Below are 21,731 nucleotides of genomic sequence, written 5' to 3'. Positions count from 1 at the left end.
ATGTCCTTCTTTTGCTCTTCCGCCTGTTTTCGTAGTCGGTGGTTCGACTTCAACTGTCGATACAAAGGTGCCGAGGCAAATAGATGTGCTCTCACACAACCGAGTCTCCGGGCGCGAATGGGAGCATTGATACTAATGCCCTGTTCAGCGCTTGAGCATGTTTGTATGAATATGCTTCTTTAGCTCTTTCAGTTGTTTTCGTAGTCGGTGGTTCGACTTGAACATTCGATACAAATACGCCGATGCAAAGAGACGTGCTTGCATGCAACCGAGTCTCCGGGTGCGTATGGGAGCCTTCATTTGAATGCCCTGTTCAGTGCTTTAGCATGTTTGTACTAATATCCTTCTTTTACTCTTTCCCCTGTTTTCGTAGTCGGTGGTTCGACTTCAACTTTCGATACAATGGTGCCGAGGCAAATAGACGTGCTTTCACACAACCGAGTCTCCGGGCGCGTATGGGAGCTTTGATACTAATGCCCTGTTCAGCCCTTGAGCATGTTTGTACGAATATCCTTCTTTTACTGTTTCCCCTGTTTTCCTAGACGGTGGTTCGACATCAACGTTCGATACAAAGGTGCCGAGGCAAATAGACGTGCTCTCACACAACCGAGTATCCGGGCACGTGTCGGAGCCTCCATACGAATGCCCTTTAAAGTGCTTTAGCATGTTTGTACGAATAGCCTTCTTTTGCTCTTCCGCCTGTTTTCGTAGTCGGTGGTTCGACTTCAACTTTCAATACAAAGGTGCCGAGGCAAATAGATGTGCTCTCACACAACCGAGTCTCCGGGCGCTTATGGGAGCATTGATACTAATGACCTGTTCAGCGCTTGAGCATGTTTCTAGGAATAGCCTTCTTTCGCTCTTCCGCCTGTTTTCGTAGTCGGTGGTTCGAATTGAACTTTCGATACAAAGGTGCCGAAGCAAATAGATGTGCTCTCACACAACCGAGTCTCCGATCGCGTATGGGAGCATTGATAATAATGCCGTGTTCAGCGCTTGAGCATGTTTGTACGAATAGCCTTCTTTTGCTTTTCCGCCTGTTTTTGTAGTCGGTGGTTCGACTTCAACTTTCGATACAAAGGTGCCGAGGCACACAGACGTGCTCTCACACAACCGAGTCTCCTGGCGCGTATGGGAGCCTTGATACTAATGCCCTGTTCAGCGCTTGAGCATGTTTGTACGAATAGCCTTCTTTTGCTTTTCCGCCTGTTTTCGTAGTCGGTTGTTCGACTTGAACTTTTGATACAAAGGTGGCGAGGCAAATAGACGTGCTCTCACACAACCGAGTCTCCGGGCGCGTATGGGAGTCTTGATACTAATGCCCTGTTCAGCGCTTGAGCATGTTTGTAGAAATAGCCGTCTTTTGCTCTTCCGCCTGTTTTCGTAGTAGGTGGTTCGACTTGAACTTTCGGTACAAATGCACCGAGGCAAATAGACGTGCCTTCATGCAACCGCGTCTCCGGGCGCATATGGCAGCGTTGATACGAATGCACTGTTGAGTGCTTTAGCATGGTTGTACGAATAGCCTTCTTTAGCTCTTTCGCCTGTTTTCGTAGTCGGTGGTGCGACTTCAACTTTCGGTACAAAGGTGCCGAGGCAAATAGACGTGCTCTCACACAACCGAGTCTCCGGGCGCGTATGGGAGCCTTGATACTAATGCCCTGTTCAATGCTTTAGCATGTTTGTACGAATATCCTTCTTTTGCTCTTCCGCCTGTTTTCGTAGTCGGTGGTGCGACTTCAACTTTCGATACAAAGGTGCAGAGCCAACTAGCCGTGCTTTCACACAACCGAGTCTCCGGGCGCGTATGGGAGCTTTGATACTAATGCCCTGTTCAGCGCTTGAGCATGTTTGTACGAATAGCCTTCTTTTGCTCTTCCGCCTGTTTTCGTAGTCGGTGGTTCGACTTGAACTTTCGATACAAATACGCCGATGCAAAGAGACGTGCTTGCATGCAACCGCGTCTCCGGGCGCGTATGGGAGCCTTCATTTGAATGCCCTGTTCAGTGCTTTAGCATGTTTGTACGAATATCCTTCTTTTACTCTTTCCCCTGTTTTCGTAGTCGGTGGTTCGACATCAACTTTCGATACAATTATGCCGAGGCAAATAGATGTGCTTTCACGCAACCGAGTCTCCGGGCGCGTATGGGAGCCTTGATACTAATGCCCTGTTCAGCGCTTGAGCATGTTTGTACGAATGTCCTTCTTTTGCTTTTCCGCCTGTTTTCGTAGTCGGTGGTTCGACTTCAACTGTCGATACAAAGGTGCCGAGGCAAATAGATGTGCTCTCACACAACCGAGTCTCCGGGCGCGAATGGGAGCATTGATACTAATGCCCTGTTCAGCGCTTGAGCATGTTTGTATGAATATGCTTCTTTAGCTCTTTCAGTTGTTTTCGTAGTCGGTGGTTCGACTTGAACATTCGATACAAATACGCCGATGCAAAGAGACGTGCTTGCATGCAACCGAGTCTCCGGGTGCGTATGGGAGCCTTCATTTGAATGCCCTGTTCAGTGCTTTAGCATGTTTGTACTAATATCCTTCTTTTACTCTTTCCCCTGTTTTCGTAGTCGGTGGTTCGACTTCAACTTTCGATACAATGGTGCCGAGGCAAATAGACGTGATTTCACGCAACCGAGTCTCCAGGCACATATGGGAGCCTTGACACGCATGCCCTGTTAAGTGCTTCAGCATGGTTGTACGAATAGCCTTGTTTAGATCTTTCGCCTGTTTTCGTACGCGGTGGTTCGACTTGAACTTTCGATACAAATGCGCCGAGGCAAATAGACGTGCTTTCACGCAACCTAGTCTCCGGGCGCGTATGGGAGCCTTGATACTAATGCCCTGTTCAGCGCTTGAGCATGTTTGTACGAATGTCCTTCTTTTGCTCTTCCGGCTGTTTTCGTAGTCGGTGGTTCGACTTCAACTGTCGATACAAAGGTGCCGAGGCAAATAGATGTGCTCTCACACAACCGAGTCTCCGGGCGCGAATGGGAGCATTGATACTAATGCCCTGTTCAGCGCTTGAGCATGTTTGTACGAATATGCTTCTTTAGCTCTTTCCGTTGTTTTCGTAGTCGGTGGTTCGACTTGAACTTTCGATACAAATACGCCGATGCAAAGAGACGTGCTTGCACGCAACCGAGTCTCCGGACGCGTATGGCAGCCTTGATACGAATGCCCTGTTCAGTGTTTGAGCATGGTTGTACCAATAGCCTTCTTTAGCTCTTTCGCCTGTTTTCGTAGGCGGTGGTTCGACTTGAACTTTTCAGACAAATGCGCCGAAGCAAATAGACGTGCTTTCACGCAACCGAGTCTCCGGGTACGTATGGGAGCCTTGATATGATTGCCCTGTAACGTGCTTTAGCATGGTTGTACCAATAGCCTTTTTTAGCTCTTTCGCCTGTTTTCGTAGGCGGTGGTTCGACTTGAACTTTCGATACAAATGCGCTGAGGCAAACAGTCGTGCTTTCACGCAACCGAGTCTCCGGCCGCGTATGGCAGAGTTGATACGAATGCCCTGTTCAGTGCTTTAGCATGGTTGTACGAATAGCCTTCTTTAGCTCTTTCGCATGTACGTCTTCGTAGGCGGTGGTTCGACTTGAACTTTCGATACAAATGCGCCGAGGCAAAGAGACGTGCTTGAGCTTATTTGTATGAATAGCCTTTTGTTACCTCGGCCAATATTACGCGGTAGCATTAAGCGCCGCGTGTGGAAGAAAATCTGGTGTCGGCGTCCGGCGCCGGCCTTCCAGTGAGCGAAAATTGCCGTGTATATTTGGTATATGTCCCGCCTTGCTATATGACTTGCGGTATATGCGGGTTACATTGCCGCACCATTCTATCGCAAAATTGCTCATACCTTGTCTTACAATCTTGACAAAGTTATTTCTTGGAATTTTAAGGATGATAGACCAAAAACACCTGTCTTGAAAGAAAACGCCGACTGTGCATGCCTCTTATGCGCGAAAGAATAAAAGAAATCTGAAGGTAATGTAATCTTTGCGCGGCTGTGCTCCACCTTTGGGATCGGTCCACAAAAGAGGCCGTGTTTCTATGAGAAAGCCCGCCTCCGTGCATAGCGTTTGGCGCCAGCGTTTCCCTGTAAACATTAGGGTTAATAAGCGTAAGTTGCCGGGAAGCGTGAGAAGCAGTCAGGGATCTTTGAATGCTATCGGGTCACACTCTTAAAGACGAAGCTTAAGCATCCTCCAAATTACAAAGGCGCCGAGGCAAAGGAAACGTGCTTTCCCACAACCGAGTTTCCGGCGTGGTTAGAAATCCAGGGTACTTGAATTTTTGAGTCCTTGTTTAGTGCTTGATAGTGTTTGTACGAAGCCTCCCTAGGCGCGTTCGTCGCCATACCCCAACTAATACATCTCTTTGAATAGCTGGTGCAGATGTGCACGAGCACACCTGACAGTGATGGCAGTCGCCGGTCACTAAAGTCAACACGCATATGATGAATGTAGTTTTGTGCCGTCATGGGCTATCTGTTGTGTCCAGTGCCGGACGAAGGCCTCTCCCAGCAATTATCAATTGCCCCTGTCTTGCGCTTGCTGATTCCAACTTGTGCCTGCAAATTTTCTGGTTTTATCACCCCATCTAATTTTGGGCCTTCCTCGATTCGCTGCCCTTCTCGTGGCACCCATTCTGTAGCTTTAATGGTCTGCCGATATTTATATTACGCATCACATGGCCTGGCCCGCTCCATATTTTTTTTTGTCTTAATAGAGTGTGTTGCCTGGCGAGTGGGTAAATGTGGGCGGACTGTGCGTTTTCCAGATGGGCGGGAGGCGTAAACTTGAGCGGTTTTACAGGTGCCCTGTTACCTCTTGCGGCAGAGCTGAACCACGCAAACATGGAGCTAACATATCGTCAACGAAGTATAATCTACTTCGCTGCTGATATAAACTTTTGGCAGCAGAGAATTGTGACACACTTACGCCTCTGCGACCATCAACGACTCTTGGTTGCTGCAGTGCTATGCGCCACCAGGCGGCCGCTCATGTGCTTCGGTAAAACGCCGCCTGCGTTAACTGGACAAACTAAAACTCTCGCATGTCACTTAGAATATCGGCTATCCCCATCTGTTCTCTGATCCACACCGCTTTGTTCAAGTCTCTTAAAGTTACGCTTAACATTTTTGCTTCCACTGCTTTTTGTGCGCTCCTTAACTTGTTCTCGAGATTCTCTGTTAAGCTCCTAGTTTCTGTCCGATATGTTAACACCAGTAAAATACAATAATTGTACACTTTTCAACGAAAGCAGTAAGGTCGCGGTCAAGATTTGGTAAAATCTGCGATATGCACTCCAACCAGTCTTTATTCTTCTGTAGATTTCCTTCTTATGATCAGGGCTCCCTGTGAGTAAGTGACCTAGATAAGCTTACCCCTGCACAAATTCTCGAGGCGGACTGGCAAATATGAATTCTTGTTCCCTTTCCCACACTACTCAATATTACCCTTGTCTTCTGCATATTAAACTTCAAACAAATTCGGCACCTTCTCCGTTAGGGTCCTCAGTAATTTGTTGTAGTATGTCCCCAGTATGGCTGAGAAGGACAAAGTCATCTGCAAAACAAATTTTGCTGAGACATTCCACGTTCATCCTCACTCCTGGGCCTTTCCAGCCTGGCTATTTGAAACAAGGTGGCTATGGAAATCTTCTAGATATTTCCGAAGATATTCACGTGTGACTTCTTTATTCCTTGATTACACAATGCCTCCATGGCTGCTGGTATCTCTACTGTATCAACTGTCTTTTCATAATCTATGAGAGCCATTTATAGAGGTTGATTGTATTCCGCAGATTTTTCGATCACCTGGTTGAGTATGTGGACGTAATCTATTGTAGAATATCGCTTCCTGAAGCCAGCGTGTTCTCTTGGTTCTTTGAAGTCAAGTATTGCTCTGATTTTTTTGGAAATTGGTGAATATTTTAAATATTGAAAGCAAGCTAAGGAGCGTATAATTATTCAATTCTTTGGCGTCTCTATTCTTATTCTATTCTAGGCCAGGGCTACAGATGTGCTGAAAGCGATTCTCTTCTCTACCGAATCGCGCAATGAAACAGCAACCCAAATATGCTCACTGCAACAAGTGCGCGCCTCCAAGCGCACCATTCCTTTATTAAAGCGAATAGCTTCCTAGATGCGTTCGGCCACACAGGCAATTGCCCTCGATGGTCTGCGTACCTTTTTGTATGCCGTGGATCTTCGCCTATCGACAACTGCTGCTCCAGAGTGGTGCATGACAAAAGCAGCGCGTGCTATGACAGAGCGAATCCGTATGGCTTTGTGCACACTAGGGCAGCGCGCCTACGCTCAGCCAATGAAAATTAGTCGCGCACGACATGGACCTTCGATGTGAAAGCTAATGTTTGTTCAAACTAAAAGCTGTACAGTGTCGCGTTTATGGCAGTAAAATAATTTGTACAAGAATTTGCCCCGTAAACACACATCTTCATCTAATAAACTGGACGGAAAACGCACTGCTTTGAACGTTCAGTGCTCCGAATTGCAAGAAAACATCGGGGCTTTAAAGAGAAGGTTAGCCCTAGTGGATTCATAATTGGAATCTCATAAGTGTACGAAAAGCTCTTAAATTTTCACTTTTGATTACATCGGTAGTCCAAGCTTGCAAAATTTAAAGTGAACAATAAGGCGATATAGAACTTTTATAACTGAATTTCCTTACCATTTAAGGTTCGTCACCGCTGTCTGTACTTGTTCTCGGCTCCGTTATACTTTTTAAACGGGGTTAACTTCGTTTAAGAGGAAGCTTTAGCTCGGTGGCTCCTATCTAAATACATGGAAAAGGAGATATTGTTTTTCACGGCAACCAGTGCATCAAACATGATATCTGCTGAATTTAAAAGAGAAAGTAAAAATCTAGTACATGTTAGTTGCGAATTTTCGATTTAGCTTGTCAAGCTTTTAATGAAAATTGGCAGAAATCGCAAGCTTTCATAAAAAACTATCATGTTTGTGACCCTGTAACTCGGAAATAAAAAATGCTATCAGAATTTTGTAAATTGCAACTAATAGTACATCTAAAGCTAACAAAAATGACATATCATACATGGCTCTCAAATGACCACTAATATGTGACTAGAACTTTTGCAAAACCCTTGTAAACAATATAACAAATTCACGTGAGAAATTAATTGACAAATCAAATCTGTCCGCTTTGGATGCTCTAACGGTTGCAGTTTACAGAAATGCGATACCTGTTCTTGGTGCAGAGCTATTAATTTGTAAACGTCGTGCTTCTGTTTTTTTTTTCGGAACTTACGCATTTTTTCAAATGCTTTATTAGAAGTTCAGCCAATAAATCGGAATTCAGCTTCGAATAGTCACTACAATTTAACTTTTTTTTGCAAATGCTGCAAATTTCATAAATATTGGCCCAGTAGTTACCTAAAAAGAGTGTTTCTGCGTTTTACATGTATTTGAATAGGTGGCATCGGTGTTGGGTGCAGCCTTAAGCATCCTCTTAAATACGTCCTGAGCTATGTAGCATTGCAGGGATCTTGTACGGCCTACATAAGCACAGATGTACTGTAAAAATTTGTTACTTTACTTAAAAGAAGCATGAATATCGTAAAGTGGGACATCGCTGCTTCGGGAGCTTCTCTAAATTTACTCAGTGATCTACATTTGGCCTGTTTGTATTTTCTCGAGAATGAAGAACAGCGGCTGACGTCCCAGTGACAACAATGACGTCCTAAGCATATCCTATAGACATCCGTATCCCGCACATTGATATCCTAGGGGTGTGTCAAATATATCCAAGGGTGACCCTCACATGACCACTTGGCCGCACTTTCTTTGGCATCCCTTGCCAGACGCCATATACCAGCGCTTTTTCCACTTTTTGGCGTAGTGTTCATTACGGTCGCAGCACACCGTGTGTGACATGCAACGAGCAGAGACCGCAAGCATCGAGAACAAATAAATTGGAGAGTTTTAGGTTAGGGAACCCAAAGAACCCAAAACAAGAACAGAAGAGCGCGGCGGAGTTTGCATCCCCCAATGTTTGGGCGTGGCTTGCTTCCCTAGCTTAAAACTCTCTATTGTGTGCACACGTCAGCTTTGCGGATGTGCAGCATACCCCTCAATCTTTTAGGCGTTTCGCCAAGCGCAAGTGTCATATTGAATAATTGAAGTTTTCAAAGTGAAATGTGCCATAAAATTATTAAAGTACGACGTACACACAAGCTGCAGACATGATAGCTTTGGATTGTTAGTCGAACATTTATTTACATGCCCGAAAACATTTCTGTTACAAGGAAACTCAAAGGCAAAGCCTGATTTGGAGGGCAAATATTCACCTGCATGTCAAAAAAGGTCCATGTGGGGCATCCGTGGTAGCATATCTAAAACTGGTCCTCCAACGGAGGACCTATTTGTATCCGACCCTGCAGGGGCGTCTTTGTCAGTAGGCGTCTGGTGTGTTACGACACCACGTACCCGAGCACACGAAGGTCTTAACCTCCCGCGAGTAGCCGTGCGCGGCTGAGCCGTGTCTGAGGAAAGGCGGATCCAGGGGGGGGGGGGGGTTGTTGAGCCGATGCGGGGTCCTTGGACCTTTAAGGCATCCCGGTGGAAGCAACAAACCTCTTTGGCCTCTGCTTCACGTAGATGGGAGCTCCAGAAAGACCCACCTGGGGGAAATCGGCAGTCGCCTTTTGTTGTCCTCTTCAATCTTTTTTCTTTCTCTCTAGCTTTCAATCTTTCCTGTCTTCTACTCACTTCTTCTTACTTCCGACTTTCCAGGCGGCAAGGGTTAACCGTGTGTAATATATTCGGTCTTGGGTATATACATTTGGTTATAGTGACGGTGTATAACTGGCGTCTGCAGGTTTCTTAGAATCTGAAGGGTCCCCTTGTTAGGCTCGGTGGTGGGTAGCTGCCATTTTGAAACAATGTGGTGGCAAAAGCATTCCCCTGACTTCCAGATCGGCCTCAGAAAAGAGGACGCACCAATGCACCTTTTCGATTTACCCTTCGAACCGACCTGGACATCTTCCCACGATACCACGCCTTGCATAGTGAAGGAACAACAAGTATGCATAAGCTATCCCCTTTCTTGGTTGCTGAATACCTCATAGAAAAATTGGTAAAGAATACAAAGCCTCGAAAATCATTAGCGCAGACTTCTTTATCCAATTGAGAAACAAAAAACAAGTGCAAAAGCTGTTCGATCTCGCCAGTATTCGTAATCAGTCACGATTTCTCCCCATCGCTCTGTAAACACCTGCAGGGGCGTTATCTCGGAGGAAGATTTTCTCAGCTTGAGCGACGAGGAATTCCTCGAGGGGTTCGAAGAACAAAATGTGATCAAAGTTCAAAGAATATCAATCTGAAGAGATGATGAACAACTCCCCACTAAACATGTGATTCTTACCATTCTCCCCAACTCTCTCGACGCGTGATACCTAAATGTCAGACCATACATACCGAACCAAAGTCGGTGCTTCGAGTGCCAGAGGTTCGGCCATGCATCATAATCATGTAGAGGCAAAGAAACATGCGTGAAGTGCAGTGCCAACATCCATCTGTCTGAAAACTATAACGCTCCCCTACGCTGTGTAAACTGCAAAAGGGATAATGTACCGTATTCAGGATCATGTCCCTATTGGAAGAAGGAGGAGGAAGTAATTGCCCACTCAGTAAAAGAGAAGATATTATTTTTGGAAGAGGAAGACTCTTACCTACTCTTACCTCAATTAAGCTTTGCCAATGTGGCGCCGCAGGGGGCAGCACCGCATCGGTTTCAGGGGCCTGCAGGGATCAGAATCAGTGGTCCCTTAGCAACTCCATCCGTCCCCTGGGTGGCAGCAGCCAGTGCTGCTCTACCATCATCCAAGACGGCCCTGCAGACGGCTGTTCCGCAGGTCCCAAGGCCAAACCGAAGGCCAAGGCCCGAGACGAGTGCCTCGGCGCCTGTCTCTCGATCATGCAGCGCCTCAATGAAGGCGATGGATGGCGACGCCAATACCCTGGAGGCATCGACGCCAAAGCTACAGCGTTCTTTTGAGCTCTCTAAGGACAAGCTCCTTGTAATTGCGCCAAAAATGGGACAAGCAACCTGAATGGTTACTGCCCATGGAACGAGTACGGCTCCCTAAAGCATGTCACCTTCAATTTTTGAGTTCATACACATAAGTACGCTCTTCATTTTATAAGCATGAGTTTCATTGTACACTAGGTGACATCAAGGACATCAACAATTTATAGCCAGTGGCAGTGTGTCTTCAGGAAATGAACTTCGGTCGAAAAAAAGGTCATATGCTCAAAGGTTTTGCCGTTGTCCAAAAACACCGCGAATATTCCAGCCGCTTGTCAGGAGGAATCGCTGTAGTCGTGCAGGGCGGTACTCCTACTCGAAATATCTAACTGAATACATCTTTTGAGGCTGTAGCAGTTACCATTCTGTCCCACAAAACCATCACCATTTGTTCACTGTATATTTCACCCTAGCCCATTGTACTACTAAGCACTTAGAAAATTTAGCACAACAATTACCGCAGTCATTTGTTTGGTAGAAGATTTTAATGCCCATTGTACTCTTTAGGGCAGTGTCAAAACTGACCAAACAGGGCAGCCCATTGAAGATTTTATTCTGTCCAATGATATCTGCCTTTTAATCTCAGGTCCATCGACCTGCTTTTCACCGACTTCCCGCACTTTTAGTTGTTTAGATTTACCTTTTGGCTAACCATCTCTGAATAATTATATTAAATTGGAAGCCCTCGACACGTTATATGGTAGCGATCACTTCCCCGCAGTTATCACTCTTACGATCACCACCAACCTTAGGCACTAAGCCACGCCGCTGGGAATTGCAGCTCCCTGACTCATTCGCTCCTTCATGCACTCCTTCAATTTATGAACAAAATATGGGAATCTGGGATAGTGCCTACAGGTTGTAAAAACGCAGTGGTTGGGTCACTTCTAAAATCTGGTACACCCGCAACATCCCCAAGCAGCTACAGACCCATCGCACTAACAAGTTGTCTAGAGAAATCATATGAGCTCATTATAGACAAGACTCACTTTCATCCTTGAATCAAGACGTCTAAAGCCTGTTTCACGTGCAAGCGACATAGCGGCAGCTTAGCAGCAGCGCGACGAGTAGACGCAGCGTCGTTTCACATGATTCGTTCTGGCGCGACGCATGCCACTGTGATGCACAGTGTTGCTTGCGTAAAGCGCCCATGAGCCGCGGATTTTAACGGTCTTCAAGAGCTGCGTCTTGCTCCACATTTCCATGTTTTGGCGCGCTTGAGCTGCAGCTTTCATCGGTGTATTAATTTTGTGCTCCACTTTCGTGCTTGTAAACCTTGCAAAAAATAAAAACAGTGTGTCGAACGGTGCATACGTACAGCCTTTTTTTCACATTTATGTCTCTTTTAGCTTTTTATAGGCAACAGCTTGAAAATCTTGTTAAGCACACGCACACAGAATTGGCCACGTGGAAAAAAATGAATGGGTTGGTTCGTTTATTTCCGCGATGTGGGCTTGAAGCACGCCCCTGCCACGTGATTTTAACGTCACTACTCAAGGCGCTCCGCCATTGGTTGCCGCTCGGAAAGCTGGTATTGGGAAAGAGGCTTGCTCAAGCGACGGCCGCCGCGCCGTTTCTGGTCCAAAATCGCTTGCATACGAAACAGGCTGAATAAACACGCACCAGTGCGGATACAAAAAGGGCTGCTCCACCTATGACCATCTCGTCCGACTAAAACACGAGATGCGTTTCTGCACAAACAACACTGTCTCACGGTTTTCTTTGATATAGAGAAACTTATGATACGATGTAGCTGTATAGAATTACTAGTACTAGGGGATTCGTGGCAGAATGCTAAACTGCCTATCTGACTTCATGTCAAGTAGAACATTTCAGGTACGTCTAGGCAAATACTTTCACGTAAATTTACGCAAGAGAATGGTTTTCCACAAAGTTGTATTCTCAGCACACTTTTCATAGTCAAAATTAACTGTGTTCATAAAATCATTCCATCCTCTGTTATGCGTTCAATATACGTTGATTCGCAAGTGGCTTGCCGCGCATTAAATGTATCAACCTGCGAAAGACAACTACAAATAACCATAAATTATCTCACACAATAGGCTAAGAAAAATGCTTTCCGCTTCTCGGCCGCAAAAACTGTTACAGTTCTGTTTTCCTAGAAATGAGGGCTGCGCTGCGATCCAGTTCTGAAATTGAACGATACAACATGGCTGCTTAAACAAGAATATAAATTTTTAGATGTAACTTCTTACACAAAACTGAACTTCTTGACCACCGTTAACAATGCAATAACTAGTACAAATAGAGCACTAAACATTATTAAAGTGTTATTGCACAAGCACCGGGGACCGAACATGCCTATACGTGCATTTTACGTAAATGGTACCGTGTATGGTGCGCCTAGGCAGTCTTACATTAAACGACTTGACCCAATTAATAATGGCGGCCTGGGACTGGCGAGTGGTGCCTACAGAACATAGCCTGTGCAAAGTTTATACGTTGACAGCAATGAGCCTTCCATGCAACACCGCAGAGCACTACTTGCTCTTTCCTATGCACGGAAGATTCGGTCATCACCACAACGTATATGCTACAACATCGTAACACAGTGTAAGTTACGGTTGCACTACACAAATAAACCGAACATGATTCCGCCACTTGTCTTACAACACGAGGAATACTGTCAGATATATTCCTTATGAGGTCATGCAGGTTGCTGAGAGGCCACAATGACTGGCCTCATGGTGCAATATTACACAGCCATGTGGCTAGACACTAACACATCTAAAGAAAAAAGACACCCCCACAAGAACACATAATGCACGAGTTCCGCGCTATCCAAGACAAATATAAATATAACTTAGTTTCACACAGATAGTTCTGAAACACAAGAATACGTGGGTGTGGGAACCGTAACAAAAAAATTTAGGAAACAGTATTCGAATACATCGTTTTCCATCAGTCTTTACCGCTGAAGTTTATGCGATTATGAACGGCAGTACAAAAAAAATTGTCAGCGACAAGCACAAAAATGCGGTCATGTATAACAATTCATTGAGTGCACCCAGAGCTTTCAATTTAAACTCCGCGTGTGAACCTCTCCTTGGTGACATCTTAAACGTGGTGGTTTGTAACAAATACGGAAGAACCATGTGATTCTGTCGCGTCCCAAGCAATGTTGGGATATCAGGGAACGAAGCAGCAGATAGATGCGCATCCATGGCATCGCAAAAAAGCATAAATCACACAACACTTGTATACAAAGACAGTATCCGAGCGATCCGTTAGGCCCTGACAATGGGACTGTAGCATAAGTAACAAGTTACATGTAACTAAACCCCTGCTTGATGAGTGGAAATCGTGCACTCACCAGCAACAGTTCTGTGAGGTGATATGACACACACATCTTACAGACAATCTTATACTCCGAATAGAAAACCCGCAAACTTGCGATAGGTGCCATTAACTTCTTACAGTAATGCACATTGTTATGACATGCCCACTTATTGAAACACACAGACGGAAATTTTTACGGAATCTGTATAACTTTCAGATACCTTTACACTCCAGCTCAATATTTATTTATTTATTTATTTATTTATTTATTATTTATACAATACTGCGCACTAATGTTCCTAACAGGGTGGTCGATACCAAATACAAAATAAATACAAAAGAAACAGCAACAAAAAAAGCAATAATGATACCAGGCTCAGAAAGGTTATTTCTTAGTTTGATCACTTGCTTTGATAAGGCAGTTCCATTCACTAATGGTTCTCGGGAAATAAGAAAACTTAAATAGGGGTCTGTGCGCGCAAAATATGGGGTTAGGGCGTTTTCATTTTGGTGTCGGGTGGGCCTGCTAGTTAAAGGTTACAAATATGTTGATGGATGTAGCGCTAGTTTGTTTTCCAAGACTTGAGAAAGAAATTCTAATCTAAATTTTTGTCTGCGTACATCTAATAGGGGAATGCAATTTGCTTGCATTAGATGAAAAGGCGAGTCTAACGCTGAAAATTTACTAAAAACAAATCTTACGGCCTTTCTCTGAATACTTTCAAGACAATCAATGTTGCGCTTAGTATGAGTATGAGTACAGGCTTGGCCGCACAAGAGCAGTATAGCAGAGCAGCTTAGCATTTGTGGGAGCAGCTTTAAGTTTATGTTTAAGGACACAAACCTGCACCCAAAGCGGATTAACAAACATTATCAATGTGAAGATTCCAAGACATTGGGAGAGAATGCGATCGTGTCATTCACTGATTTGTTGAGCTTTTTAGGCGAAACTGTTTTTACGTAGACTGTAATGTAATGCAATTTTCGCTGCCTTAACATTTGATTTCTTAATATCGTGTGGCTGGCGCAGCATAGCCTTAGTCACTTTTCCTCTGTTAAATCCGAATTAACTATTTGTGTCCGAAATTGTGCATGGACATTAGGACATGATTCGGATGTCCTATGGACGAAGTGGAATGTCTCCTGGGATGTCTCTGTACATGCTTATTGTAAGAAATTTGGGAATTTTCTGATATTTTGTTGTATATGTCCTGTATTGAAATTTTCTTTTTTGGCGCGCATGGAAGAAAAGTTCATCTCGCGGTAGCTACGTAGGCCAATTTATGTGTTTTGTCAAAGAAAGGCAACCATTAAAATTCATCTCACGTGAAACCTTTCACTCTCATGTTTCTAAGCACTCTGAATATTTCACTTGCATCAAGTTCATGGAGCGAAACAAACACTAACTGTGCAGTTGTTATGAGTGAGCAGATGAAATAAAAATCTTGTGCAGAGCGGGTATTTTTTTTTCAATATCGGGTAATGTATAGACAGAACACAAGCGCTTGTGTGTGTCTGCACAGCCATTGTTCATATTTCCAAGACGCTTACTTCATGGCCCACTTTATAGCATGTGCTCCCTCTGCGCGCGCAGCAACTGGAGATGGTCGACAACAAGGAGCGCCTCATCTCGGACTACACCGAGAAACTGAAGAAGCAGATCAACCCACGGAACCTGAAGCGCTACGTAGAGTCTTACATGAAGTACGCAATAACTTTTATGTGTGTATTGTTGCAAACCTTAACAGGAGAGACAATTAGGCTAGACTGGCTGTATTTAGAAAAGGAGGGGTCCCCGACTATTTTTCGATTTCAGCGAAATTTTTATATGACATAGCGAAATGCCTGCACGCATCAGCACATATCTCATTTTTTGTCCCGGGCCCAGGAGCTCGTGGCCACCTGACCACAAGCTTACCCGTGAACACCTTGTTGTTTAATAAAATTTACTCACTGACTTACCCCGCGCACGCCTTTGTTTCAGCATGAAAAAAAAAGCAATCTTTACTGAGAAAAAGCGGGAAATGCAACTTGCGCAATCGCACAATGATGTTCCGGCTTTGTGACAGTCTAAAAATATGAATAAAATTTCCTATGCTTTTATACTTTTTTATACCTACCTTGCAGAAATTTGTTAATAAAAATAAAATAAATTGAATATCTGCACAAGCCCGTAACACAAGAAATAGCAAAATTTACTTTAAAAGGCGAAAAACTTCTCGTTTTCTCGCAATTTTGCTTTGTATCTTGTTAGTGCGAGTTTCTTTGAATATATGTTGTGCGAATACTGTGCGACTTACTAAACGGGCTGCAAAGTGCCTTTGTTATCTCTTACGTACCGTTATTTTTAATTCTGGCAGGAAAATATTAAAACGCTGCTAAACTCTAAAATTTCGACAGTTCTCGCGTGCGAGCTTAAAATAGTTTCGGTAGAAACCATCTCAAAATGACTGTCGAAGTTAATGCGGCTGGGATTGAAGCAATGTAGCCACAGCAGAAACGCCTCATGTATGAAGCATGTAGTGCAGCTGAGCTGCTGTCTCCTCTGGACATGGTGCGCCATCTAGCGCCGCGAAGTCCGGACGTGGCACATATCCTGATATATATGTTCAGGTTCAGGTTCGATTGCGGCGAGCACCGGATAAATTTTAAAGAATCTTTTTTTTGGCAATGAAGTGCGGCACTGGCCCAGCGACCGAAATCAAAGATTTAGAATAGAAATCGTATTCCTCTTTCGCGCAGTACAAAGCAGTACAGCGGACCCTGAGCAAAAAGCTGCTGAAGGCAGCTTGAGGTAGCACCCAGTGCCCCAGGTGCACATGAACAACAATGGGCGGGTATATACAAGATTTACATGCAACATTTCTCAACAGAAAATCAATATACAGCGCATTCATATACTAGAAAAAAAGAAAAACTCAATACATAATGTCAGCCTAAACATCCTACAATACAGTAACTCATGCCTATTTACAATGTTGGAGGAATGGTTTCAAAATCCAAAAGCATGGATGACAGCTGATTTCGGGATGTACCTCCTAAACACACATTATTTTCAGCAAGTATGTTGAGATAATGAGACACATTGTATGATAAAGACTGCTTGCGATGTAAGGTGCGGTTTGGATAAGAGGTTTGGATATAAGGTGCAGTCATTGATGATTGACAGTTGGCGTAAAAGGAAAGTGGTGACAGAGCGGCAGAGATAGCGAAAAACGCGTCAAGTATCTTAAATAAGGCTAATAGCATTAAAGTAATCATCTCCGATTTTGTTGAAATTTCCCCGGGATCATCTCCTGTCATAGGTTATACGGAAAAGAACATGTTGCATTATCTCTGCGGTGTTCATCGCCCGAGGCATATCGCGTCGGCTTTGATGGTGGCTTCCTTCTGTGTCACGAACTATTCGGGAACTTCATGTGCCGCAGTGGGAACGCAGGGTTTTCTTAATGAAAAAATACGAAGCGGTGACTAGCTCAACGTACGGCGGTTTTGTCGATATATATGACGTTCTCCTGTTGAACACGACGTCGCAGCTTCAACTCTCTGCTCCAGTGTCTGTATTTGAATGGAGATGATCTGTTACACCCCATTACTTTTATTTAGGTAAACTTATGTAGAACAGGTGGTATAATATATAATACACCGCTGCGGCATTTCTCGAAGCCCTGCTGTTGCTTTGAGGCGATGAAAACGTTACGTTAGCGAAGCAGCCAATTTATTCTTCTTTATACTCAATTTATTCTTCTTGTGAAATCTTCTATGCATCGTGTATGCCTTAGCACGATACAAATCAAATGAAGCATAGAAATGGAGTAGCTGGGTTTCCTTGACAAACGTTGTTGTGCCTTGCGTTTTTATGCGGTTGCTGCTGCTAGATGCGTCCGCTAAGAAGCAACTTGCAGTGGCGAATAAAAGGAGGAAGTAGCTTCTATGAATACTTATAGTCGCAAACCTCTACACGAAACATCTACGAACACCGGTTGAATTGAGACGCATGGAATCCGTGTTACACGACTCGATCTTACGCCAGACGAAAAATATGTCTCAAAGTATTTTCATTTCTGTGGTGTTGCTCTAACTTTAACACCAAAGGACACACACTCGAAGCTTATTTCCAAGTTCAAGAGCGCCGACGTGAGCTAGGATATCGTGGATATGTATGTCTTGACTCAGCACGTGATCGCCCTCGTTATAGTAAATATCAAAGGACATCATAGAAGCAAACCTTCGATTCAGAAGTTCTCAAGTCGGAACATATCAAGCAGCTGCTTAAACCACATTTCTCATCTTTTCTCAGTTAAGTGTTGTCGTGCTAAAACAAAGGCGTGCGATGAAAAAGCAAGCTCGGTTTCGACGTGTCGAGGGATTTTGTTATGTCACATAAATAACATTTTGCAATAAAAGAAATAGTTGGGCCCTCCGTCTGACTGCTGTCGTCTGAACGCATCTCTCTGTTCGCGTATTCAGTGTCTCTGACAGGCATGCATCTAATGCTGGCCGATTGTCTGTTACACCTAGTGCATGCTAGAGCCAACATGCATGCATTTATTTCCTCGAAGACAAGTACAGTGTCTTAGCTGAAAAGGTGACAATATAGAGGATTGCGTGCCATTCCTCGTTTTGTTGTTGCCTGTGGCTCTTTATAGTACTGCGTACACACTTTGGCCAATGGGCTTCCATGGAGAACTCCGTAATTGAAAGTCTGAAGCCTCTCGGCATTTTCGGAACCGATTCTCAGCCGTGACAGAGGCGGTGTGTGTTGAGACTAGAAAAAAAAACTAATTCGCTGTAGTTCATACTGGAACTGCCCAACACTGCGCATCTAACAGTTCAGGTGCCAGTGCTCGAGCACAAAAATAAAATCAACCCCGGCTTCGTAAATTACACTAAAGCTATTATACCGAAACACACCAAAAGGCTACGAGGATGCCGTATCGGATGAGTCAAGGTAAGATAAAGCAGAAGTGGAGCTTAGCGAGCAGCCATAAATGTGGCAACAAAGCGAGAAAGCACACCTGCAGAACGCAAACAATTTCTTTTCTTTTCTCTTTCAGTCGCAAAGACATCAGCGGTCTGATTGAAGCAAACCTCAAGTAAGTTTCTGTTACGTCCCCATAAGTGAAGTGCAATATCGGAAGCTGAACAAAAATAGTGCTTTGGTCCTGTATCGCGCAGAAAACGTTTCCTTTGAAAGCATTTCAGCAGACGCACGATTTAAAGAGGAGGGACAGGCTGATTCAGTTATTTCATATGTGCATTTAATCTCTGCTTCAGCTTAAGCCCTTACGGACTTGTACTGAATAATATCAGGCCTTAATTACGTAACTTCGACGTAAATAGATGCTCCGAGCGATCAGATGTGCCTCGGTGGCCTTTCTGCTGGGGCTTCAATGGAAGTGTTCTGCCTGCGCTTCATTTTCGCCTTTATTCAAAAGGTTCGTGCTGGTTAGCATTTTAAACATTGCGCATCTGTCGTCATTTAGCGAGTGCCCAGATGGATTGTGGCCTCAAAAAGGTTAGTCCGCACCGCCATATCCGTCTTCTTTCGCGCTGCTGAATCCCGTTTCACATATTTTGCGATACCGGCCGCAGCGCCAGCAGAAACTGCGCGGCACGAGAACTGTAGCAGCGTCTGACGAATGGCAAGGTGTGACTTGCCAGTGCTCGCTGCTGGGAGAATTGCGTCGAGAGACGCCGTGAGAACAATGCTTTTGCAATGGCCTCGCGACGGCGCTCATTGGAGCTCCACACAGTGTGGAACGGGCTTCAAATGAAACTAAAGAGAAACATGGCGAGTTGCGTTAGGTTAGGTAAAAATAAAATCACCGCCAAAGCACTCCGTACAGATGGTTAACCAACGAAGCTGAAACGTGCGGCCCCGCTGTTGTATCACTGGATCAATGCCGATGGTTTATTAAACAACGGCTTGGTAGGCTACCGTATCCTCGGTATACGCAGTTGCTGCTTGCACTCGGCTACACAAGCCTGTTCTTGCGACCTGGCTGCAGCATCGGTGCGGCGTAGACGAGCTCGTTCGCGGTTCTGCTCGTGGTGTTGCTGATCGCAAGCTTCCTGTTCCTAGAGAGTATGTATGATGCGTGGTTACCCGTTTCGGAGCCGGAGAGAAACTGCTGCGCGCGCACTCGGCTGCAACAGAGAGCAACTACGTCGCTACTGGCGCAGCTAATCCAACACCACCTAGATAGTACAAAGCCTTTTCACTCCGATCCATGACGTCATGTTACCTTGCCTGACGGCCAAAGAATCTAGTTTGGATGCTCCTGAGTAGGCAACAGTGATTTTGACGTCACCGCTTTTATCGCGCCAGCCTTGTCAATGGAAATTTCGGGCCAAGTAGCGTGACGTCGTGGATCAGAGTAAACAGGCCTTGTGCTATATAGGTGGCGTTGGCTAATCGCGCCTCTTTCTTTCTCTCTTTCTTTTTCGCGCATGCCCATAGAGTTTTCGGCGTACAGGCGACCAACAGACGGACGGACGGATGGACCAATCGGCTAGCTATATACAGCTTCGCTGTAAAATACTTAACTTGGGGAGTTTCAACGACTTTTAGTGAGCCGCAAAAGCCAAAGTGCGAAAAAATAAATGCTCAAAATAGTTTCCAGTCCGTGACGTCACACTGACGTGCCAGTCCTGGGCTGCTGGGGCGAAATTCTAAAGTGAAACTTTGACCGTGATTTATTCTAATGAATCAATCAAAGCGAAATCGATGGAAGTAAAGCTCTTGAATAATACGTTCTCTATCTAAGGTGATGCAGTGTTTCTCATTGGCTCCCCTCCCACCCCGCAATATAATTCATTGGTTGCGTCACGCAAGCTCTTAGAGCTGAATGCTTATACTAGCTATCATATTGATTAAGCGATAGGGCTTAGATTGACTGATATAAGGATGCAGACATAAAATCTCCTGGCGGGTGCCCGCTTTTTTTCGTCGTGTTCAATGCGAAGCATACAGTCCTCTCACACCACTTCCTCACGAGGAACGGCGGAGTCACATTCTGTTCTTTCGAGTAGGTGCAAAACAAAGGCCAGGTACAAAAATAAACAGGCCGGAAACGTCCATCACATATACCAGGACATCTGAGCAATGTTTAGAGCGCAGTGAATGTCACAAAATATTTTCAGTGTGCTCGAAAAGCCTAAGAATTTCTGCGCGACAAGCGTCCGAACTCCAAGTGTGCGCGCCATCTTCTTTAGGATAAATTGGCTGGCAACAGACGAAACAAAGAAGGCAATGAGAAACGGAATATTATCAACAAGCACTTCCGGTTTCCTACCCTGCACTCGGGGGAGAAAGAAAGCAAGGAAGAGACCAAGACTACAGATGGTCAAAGCTACTTCAGTTACTGTGGCAGGGCCCTCGGTGCTTTCTGTGCCAGTGAAGCCATGGTCCAAGGACTTCTGTAAACTATCTTTAGTCCAATGCTGTCGGCAAAGGGCGGCACTGGATTTCACAACGGGAAAAAAAGCACAGGACATAATCAATAGTCTCCGTTTCTACAAGAGGAGCACATAGGTGTGTCACAAATTCCAATGTGGAATCAGTCAGCTATTGCGAATACCGGCCCGATCCAGAGGTAAAATTAATAATAATAATAATAATAATATATGGGGTTTTACGTGCCAAAACCACTTTCTGATTATGAGGCACGCCGTAGTGGAGGACTCCGGAAATTTTGACCCCCTAAGGTACTTTAACGTGCACCTAAATCTAAGTACACGGGTGTTTTCGCATTTCGCCCCCATCGAAATACGGCCGCCGTGGCCGGGATCCGATCCCGCGACTTCGTGCTCAGCAGCCTAACACCATAGCCACTAAGCAACCACGGCGGGTCAGAGGTAAAATTACAATGTTGCATCGCAGCATGAAATTCGTTGCAAAGTTAAAATAAATTGTAGAACTGGTTTGACGTGCCAAATCCACGACCTGATTAGGCGGCATAGTGGGGGCTCCGGATAATTTTCACCACCTGGGCGTTTCTTTCACGTGCGCCCACTGTGCGCGGACACGAGCGTGTTTGCATTCCGCCCTCATTAGAGTGCGGAATTTTTTTACAATCTGAGGAGGGCTCAATAGCACAGAGAACTCCACGCCCGCTCTTCGAGGTCAGACGTGCCTAACCACTGCTCCGCGGCACGTACTTCGGCCCGAACCGCAGCCCCCAGCCAGGGGCCCCCGAGGCACCCCGAGCGGCTGGCCTCGAGACCCCGGCGGCTCCGGCTCCCCAGCTCCGAAGAGACGCTCAGCCGCCGAGCCTCACTCGGACTCCGCCGGCGACGCCAACCGTTAACATGGAAGTGACGGTTGAAGGCCACACCGTAACCGCACAAGAGCTT

The 21,731-nt window shown here is 45.2% G+C and overlaps 1 protein-coding gene across 7 annotated transcripts in view; it reads left to right on the top strand.

The window, feature by feature from the left end:
• LOC142566053 (uncharacterized protein ZK1073.1) overlaps positions 1–21,731 on the top strand; it is a 434,522-nt gene that overhangs the window by 372,022 nt on the left and 40,769 nt on the right. For all 7 annotated transcript variants that reach the window (XM_075676780.1, XM_075676778.1, XM_075676779.1 and 4 more), the window contains 2 exons: positions 14,968–15,077; positions 18,431–18,469. In XM_075676780.1, coding sequence (XP_075532895.1) covers positions 14,968–15,077; positions 18,431–18,469 — 149 coding nt within the window. The remainder of the gene's footprint in view (positions 1–14,967; positions 15,078–18,430; positions 18,470–21,731) is intronic.

Source organism: Dermacentor variabilis, unplaced genomic scaffold (genome assembly GCF_050947875.1).
Source record: "Dermacentor variabilis isolate Ectoservices unplaced genomic scaffold, ASM5094787v1 scaffold_12, whole genome shotgun sequence".
Taxonomy (NCBI): domain Eukaryota; kingdom Metazoa; phylum Arthropoda; class Arachnida; order Ixodida; family Ixodidae; genus Dermacentor; species Dermacentor variabilis.
This window is presented reverse-complemented; position numbering and strand designations above follow the sequence as displayed.